Below are 7,766 nucleotides of genomic sequence, written 5' to 3'. Positions count from 1 at the left end.
CTTCGTTTGAAAATTTCTACATTGTTGCTGACTTTTCTGAACTATGGGTCAGACCCTCAGGTGTTGTAAACACAAACCTATTTGTACTCTTCGAGGATCTGGCCCCATAATTGTGATACATTTGTTTCCTTTAAGAAAGCAATTTCTGTTCCCATTGTTCTCCTGAGAGCCCTCTTCACCTCCTTGTTTCTCAGGCTGTAGATAAGGGGGTTGAACATGGGAGTGATGACTGTGTAGAAGAGAAAGATTACCTTGTTGGCAACTGGTGCATATGCAGAATTGGGGCATATATATGTGACAATCCCTGTCCCGTAGAACAATGTTACCACCAGAAGATGTGAGGAACAGGTGGAGATGGCCTTATGCCTATTCTGAGCCTAGGGCATCTTCAGGATGGTCAGGAGGATGAGAAGGTAGGAGACCAGAATCAACACAAAGGGAAATGTTATGAATAGCAGGGCAACCATAAAGACAGTGATTTCATTCATGTAAGTGACCCCACAGGCCAGCTTCAGTACTGGGGGGATGTCACAGAAGAAATGGTAAATTTCATTGGATCCACAAAAAGGCAAGCTGAATATGATTGAGGTGTGTCCCAAGGATGTGAGGAGACCACTGATCCATGACACAGCAGCCATCTCTGAGCATCTGATATTGTTCATAATGTGCTGTCATAAACAGATAGCTAAGGGTTAATGTCTCTTTCACCTGAAGCACCTGACCAGAGGACCAATCAGGAAACCGGATCCAATCAGAGGACCAATCAGGAAACCGGATCCAATCAGGAAACACTCTAATTTATTGGGTGGTGGCAGCAAGTACCAGGTCCAAGCTGGTAACTAAGCTTGGAGGTTTTCATGCTAACCCCCATATTTTGGACGCTAAGGTCCAAATCTGGGACTAAGGTTATGATATGAGTAGCAGCGGTTGGGATATAGACAGAATCCAGAAGCCAGTAGGAATATTATATTTTTCTCTTCTCTGCTAAGGGCTTTTTAGCAGAGAGAAACAGTTTGGTTTTAAAAGGGAACCAGAGAGAATTTTTTTTTTCTGCTCTCTCTAGCAGTGTGTGGCTTGCATGTTAAGCAAGAAGCCATTAAGGAGCTGTTACAGGTCTTTTGTCATGCAATAGCACTCCCATTAGGAGTCATTACCAGCACTATATGCATGCAAATAAAGTGGTTTTTCAGGTTTACTTAACATTGAAGATTAGCTAAAGGCACTGTTGCTAGGCAGACTTCAGGAGGCAACAGAGAACCTGCAGTTCAGAAGATAAACACCGGAGGGCACCCCAACACAAGAAAACAGGAACCATGACTTCTAAGGCAAAAATTAAGGCCGAAGAACAAATCTAGGAAGCTGAACACAGGCGAGAGATGGAAAAACACAAACAGGAACTAGAAATAAAACAAAAAGAGATGGAGCTGAAAGAAAAGGAAGAAAGCATCAAACTGGCAGCCTTCCAAAGAGAACAGGCAGCCAAAGAGGCAGCACACAAAAGAAAACTAGAAGAAGAAGAGGTGGCCCACCGAAGGAAACAAGCAGAAGAAGAGTTGGCCCACCGCTGAGAAATGGAAAAACAACAAAAAGAAAATGAAGAGAAGGAAAAACAGAGAAAACATGAACTGGACTTGGCAAAAGCTGGGCTGCATGTGCCAGCCAACCCTAACAACCCGGCGCCAATTATTGCTCCACAGCACAGGAAATTTCCCACCTACAAGGCAGGGGATGACACCGAGGCCTTCTTGGAAAATTTTGAAAGAGCCTGTCTTGGGTACAGCATCCCCGAAGACCAGTACATGGTAGAATTAAGGTCACAGCTCAGTGGACCTTTAGCAGAGGTGGCAGCTGAAATGCCTAAGCAGCAAATGAATGACTATAAACTTTTTCAAACCAAGGCCAGATACAGAATGGGGATAACCCCAGATCATGCCCGTCGGCGCTTCAGAACCCAAAAGTGGAAACCAGATGTGTCATTTCCCAAACACGCCTACTACGTTGCAAAAAACTATGAGGCCTGGATAACAGGACACAACATTCAAACCTTGGAAGAACTGCACCTCCTCATACAAATGGAGCAGTTCTTGGATGGTGTTCCTGAAGACATCACACGGTACATACAAGATGGAAAACCCAAAGATCTCGCTGAGGCGGGGGAGATTGGAGCCAAATGGATGGAAGTGGCAGAAAGCAAGAAAGCTACTGTCAAGGGGAACGATTACCCCAGGGGGCACACAGACTATAAAACCTACAACCGAGGACAGCCAAAGACCCCACATACCACCCAAGTAAAGCCACAGACACCCTACTCTTCCACCTCACCAGTCTCCAGTAACTCACCTCGGCCCAGTGACCCATCAGATGGAAGATGCTTTAAGTGTAATGAACTGGGACATATCAAGGCCAACTGTCCAAAGAACACCATGCGAGTGCAATTCATTACACCACCATCACACCAAAGATCCCCAGGCCCGGATGCCTCTCAAATACCCTTGGAGCGAAGGGAAAATTTGAGAGTGGGCGGAAAGAAGGTTACTGCCTGGAGAGACACGGGGGCACAAGTGTCAGCTATCCACCAATCCTTCGTTGACCCCAAATTCATCAACCCAAAGGCCAAAGTTACAATTTACCCCTTCATGTCACAAGCTGTAGACTTGTCTACAGCTCAACTGCCTGTCCAGTACAAAGGCTGGGCAGGAATGTGGACTTTTGCAATCTATGACAATTATCCTATCCCCATGCTACTGGGGGAAGACTTGGCCAACCAGGTGAGGCGGGCCAAGAGAGTGGGAATGGTTACACGTAGCCAAACCAGGCAAGCTTCCAGACCCATTCCTGTTCCTGAGCCGTTCACAGAGGCCCCGTCTGTGTTACCAGAGACCCAGACAGAGGTAGTGGACCCGGATTCCATGCCTACCACTGAAACAGCCACAGCATCTCCAGTCCCAGGCCCGGAACTGGAACAGCAACCAGCACCAGCGATTGCAACCCCATCTTCAAACTCAACGCCAGTGGGCGCCAGCGAGCCACAACTGGCAGAAGCAACAGACAGCCATACCCAAAAGGCTCAGCCAGAGCCTGAAATACCCTCAGGTGCACCAGCGGAGAGCGGTTCACCAGCAACGGAAACAACCCCATCACCTACATCGCTTCCAGAAGGACCAAGCCCAAGTCCACAGTCTGAGGAAGAACTGGTGACCCCAGCCTCAAGGGAACAGTTCCAGACTGAGCAGGAAGCAGATGACAGCCTTCAGAAAGCTTGGGCGGCGGCACGGAGCACCCCACCGCCTCTCAGCTCTTCTAATCGATCCCGGTTTGTTATAGACCAAGGACTTTTATACAAGGAAATTCTTTCTGGTGGACACTGGGAAGAATGGCAGCCGCCAAAACAGTTGGTGGTTCCAACTAAGTACCGGGGGAAGCTCTTAAGCTTAGCCCATGATCATCCCAGTGGCCATGCTGGGGTGAACAGAACCAAGGACCGGTTGGGGAAGTCCTTCCACTGGGAGGGGATGGGCAAGGATGTTGCCAAGTATGTCTTGTGAGGTATGCCAAAGAGTGGGAAAGCCTCAAGACCAGGTCAAGGCCCCTCTCCAGCCACTCCCCATAATTGAGGTCCCATTTCAGCGAGTAGCTGTGGATATTCTGGGTCCTTTCCCAAAAAAGACGCCCAGAGGAAAGCAGTACGTACTGACTTTAGTGGACTTTGCTACCCGATGGCCAGAAGCAGTAGCTCTAGGCAACACCAGGGCTAACACTGTGCGCCTGGCCCTAACAGACATCTTTGCCAGGGTAGGTTGGCCCTCTGACATCCTTACAGATTCAGGGTCTAATTTCCTGGCAGGGACCATGGAAAAACTGTGGGAAACTCATGGGGTGAATCACTTGGTTGCCACCCCGTACCACCATCAAACCAATGGCCTGGTGGAAAGGTTCAATGGAACTTTGGGGGCCATGATACGAAAATTCATCAACGAATTCTCCAACAATTGGGACCTAGTATTGCAGCAGTTGCTGTTTGCCTACAGGGCTGTACCACATCCCAGTTTAGGGTTTTCACCGTTTGAACTTGTGTATGGTCACGAGGTTAAGGGGCCATTACAGTTGGTGAAGCAGCAATGGGAGGGGTTTACCCCTTCTCCAGGAACTAACATTCTGGACTTTGTAAGCAACCTACAAAGCACCCTCCGACACTCTTTAGCCCTTGCTAGAGAGAATCTAAAGGATGCTCAGGAAGAGCAAAAGGCCTGGTATGAAAGACATGCCAGAGAACGTTCCTTCAAGGTAGGAGACCAGGTTATGGTCTTGAAGGCGCAACAGGCCCATAAGATGGAAGCATCATGGGAAGGGCCATTCACGGTCCAAGACCGCCTGGGAACTGTAAATTACCTCATAGCATTTCCCAATTCCTCACTAAAGCCTAAAGTGTACCATGTTAATTCTCTCAAGCCTTTCTATTCCAGAGACTTACAGGTTTGTCAGTTTACAGTCCAGGGAGATGATGCTGAGTGGCCTGACGGTGTCTACTACGACGGGAAAAAAGACGGTGGCGTGGAAGAGGTGAACCTCTCAACCACCCTGGAACGTCTGCAGCGGCAACAAATCAAGGAGCTGTGCACTAGCTTCACCCCATTGTTCTCAGCCACCCCAGGATGGACTAAACGGGCATACCACTCCATTGATACAGGTAATTCTCATCCAATCAGAACCCCACCCTACCGGGTGTCTCCTCATGCCCAAGCTGCTATAGAACGGGAGATCCAGAACATGCTACAGATGGGTATAATCCGCTCATCTACCAGTGCATGGGCACCTCCAGTGGTTCTGGTACCCAAACCAGATGGGGAAATACGCTTTTGCGTGGACTACCGTAAGCTAAATGCAGTAACTCGTCCGGACAACTATCCAATGCCATGCACCGATGAGCTATTGGAAAAGTTGGGACGTGCCCAGTTCATCTCTACAATAGACTTAACCAAGGGGTACTGGCAAGTACCGCTAGATGAACCTGCCTAGGAGAGGTCAGCATTCGTCACCCATGCGGGGGTGTATGAATTCAATGTCCTTCCTTTCGGCCTTCGAAATGCACCCGCCACCTTCCAGAGGCTGGTAGATGGTCTACTAGCAGGACTGGGAGAATTTGCAGTTGCCTACCTCGATGATGTGGCCATTTTTTCAGACTCCTGGCCCGAACACCTACTACACCTGGAAAAGGTCTTTGAGAGCATCAGGCAGGCCGGACTAACTGTTAAGGCCAAAAAGTGTCAAATAGGCCAAAACAGAGTGACTTACCTGGGGCACCAGGTGGGTCGAGGAACCATAAACCCCCTACAGGCCAAGGTGGATGCTATCCAAAAGTGGCCTGTCCCAAGGTCAAAGAAACAGGTCCAATCCTTCTTAGGCTTGGCCGGATACTACAGGCGATTTGTACCACACTACAGCCAAATAGCTGCACCATTGACCGACCTGACCAAAAAGACCCAGCCAAATGCCGTTAAGTGGACTGATGAGTGTCAAAAGGCCTTTACCCAACTTAAGGCAACGCTCATGTCTGACCCTGTGCTCAGGGCCCCGGATTTTGACAAACCATTCCTAGTAACCACAGATGCATCTGAGCGTGGTATAGGAGCAGTGCTCATGCAGGAAGCAACAGATCACAACTTCCATCCTGTCGTGTTTCTCAGCAAGAAACTGTCTGAGAGGGAAAGTCACTGGTCAGTCAGTGAAAAGGAATGCTATGCCATTGTGTACGCCCTGGAAAAGCTACGCCCATATGTTTGGGGACGGCGGTTCCAACTACAAACGGACCATGCTGCACTAAAGTGGCTTCATACTGCCAAGGGGAACAACAAGAAACTTCTTCGTTGGAGTTTAGCTCTCCAAGATTTTGATTTTGAAATTCAGCACATCACAGGAGCTTCTAACAAAGTAGCTGATGCACCCTCCCGTGAGAGTTTCCCATAATTCAGTAGTTAAAAAGTGTTCTTATAATGTAGAAGTCTGTTAGTTGTATACTTAGGGGTATATGTAAAGGTGCATGTGTTGTATTAATCTGTTTATTTTCAAGTTCTAGAAGGAAATCGCCGCCAGTGAGCTTCCCCACTGTCTGCAATTTGGGGGGCGTGTCATAAACAGATAGCTAAGGGTTAATGTCTCTTTCACCTGAAGCACCTGACCAGAGGACCAATCAGGAAACCGGATTTTTTCAACTCTGGGTGGAGGGAAGTTTGTGTCTGAGTCTTTGTCTGTCTGCCTGCTTTCTCTGAGCTTTGGAGAAGTAGTTCTGTTTTCTAATCTTCTGTTTCTAAGTGTAAGGACAAAGAGATCAGATAGTAAGTTATATGGTTTCTTTTCTTTGGTATTTGCATGAATATAAGTGCTGGAGTGCTTTGATTTGTATTCTTTTTGAATAAGGCTGTTTATTCAATATTCTTTTAAGCAATTGACCCTGTATTTCGTCACCTTAATACAGAGAGACCATTTGTATGTATTTTTCTTTCTTTTTATATAAAGCTTTCTTTTAAGACCTGTTGGAGTTTTTCTTTACTTCAGGGAAATTGAGTCTGTACTCACCAGGGAATTAGTGGGAGGAAGAAATCAGGGGAGATCTGTGTGTGTTGGATTTGCTAGCCTGATTTTGCATTTCCTCTGGGTGAAGAGGAAAGTGCTTTTTGTCTCCAGGACTGGGAACGGAGAGGGGGAGTCACTCTGTTTGGATTCACAGAGCTTGTGTCTGTGTATCTCTCCAGGAGCACCTGGAGGGGGGAAGGGAAAAAGGATTATTTCCCTTTGTTGTGAGACTCAAGGGATTTGGGTCTTGGGGTCCCCAGGGAAGGTTTTTCAGGGGGACCAGAGTGCCCCAAAACACTCTAATTTATTGGGTGGTGGCAGCAAGTACCAGGTCCAAGCTGGTAACTAAGCTTGGAGGTTTTCATGCTAACCCAAGGTCCAAATCTGGGACTAAGGTTATGATATGTGCATATAGCGTAAGGGGTAGCATATAGCGACATAGCGGTCATAAGTCATCGCCCTCAAAAGAAAACATTCTGTGTCCCCTAGAAATAGAAAGAAATACATCTGCACAGCACAGCCAGTGAATGAGATAGTTTTATCCTCCGAGAGGAGGTTGGCCAGCATCTTGGGCAGGGTGACCGAGGTGTAGCAGATCTCCAGAAAGGACAGGTTTATGAGGAAGAAATACATGAGGGTGTGGAGGACAGCATCAGCCAATGTCAGGGTGAATATGAGAAGATTTCCAGTCAGAGTGATCACGTAGGTAGCTAGAAACACCAGGAAGAATAAAGCCTGTATCTCTGGAAGGTCAGAAAGTCCCAGGAGAATGAACTGAGTGACAACAGTGTGATTCCTTCCTGCCATTTGGGTTCTGAGTTCCTCAGGACAGTATTTATTCCAGAGGAAAGATAGAAGCCAATATAGTACAGATTTCTGAATGTAGTGACAGGTAGGGAAAAACAGCAAAGCTGCTTAGATTACTTATAGAAACAGGGAGCTCCATCCTGTCCCTTTCTTTCCCCATTCTCTTGCTTGTCTCCCTTCCCCTCAGCCTGAATCTTCCCCTGTGCTCTTCCTGGGCCACATTTGGTCATCAATGCCATCTTGACTCAGGGCATTTTACCTTCACTTCTATTATCAATAATGGAAAATGGTGGTCATCTTTCTTATAGTCATCATCCATACTGGTACCTGCAAAAACTGTAGGGGACCATATGGCCTTAAACTCTGAATCTATTAAACTATTCTGTACA

General features: G+C 47.3%; 1 protein-coding gene across 1 annotated transcript; it reads right to left on the bottom strand.

The window, feature by feature from the left end:
* Nucleotides 1–377: 377 nt before the first annotated feature.
* Nucleotides 378–7,377, bottom strand: LOC127031292 (olfactory receptor 10A7-like). The gene is made up of 2 exons (XM_050918042.1): nt 6,976–7,377; nt 378–665 (listed from the first exon to the last, which is right to left on the bottom strand). Exons 1-2 carry the CDS (start codon nt 7,375–7,377, stop codon nt 378–380), a joined length of 690 nt encoding a protein of 229 aa, XP_050773999.1.
* Nucleotides 7,378–7,766: the final 389 nt, after the last annotated feature.

This window comes from Gopherus flavomarginatus, chromosome 11, assembly GCF_025201925.1.
Source record: "Gopherus flavomarginatus isolate rGopFla2 chromosome 11, rGopFla2.mat.asm, whole genome shotgun sequence".
Classification (NCBI taxonomy): domain Eukaryota; kingdom Metazoa; phylum Chordata; order Testudines; family Testudinidae; genus Gopherus; species Gopherus flavomarginatus.
The sequence above is the reverse complement of the archived record's forward strand: the minus strand, read 5'-3'. Positions and strand labels throughout refer to the sequence as shown.

Excerpts from the sequence above, each read along its gene's own strand:
- LOC127031292 (XM_050918042.1), bottom strand. The coding sequence starts at position 7,377 with ATGGCAGGAAGGAATCACACTGTTGTCACTCAGTTCATTCTCCTGGGA. Across the intron at positions 666-6,975 it reads ACCCCTTACGCTATATGCAC|ATTATGAACAATATCAGATG; the intron begins ATATCATAACCT and ends TTATGACAGCAC.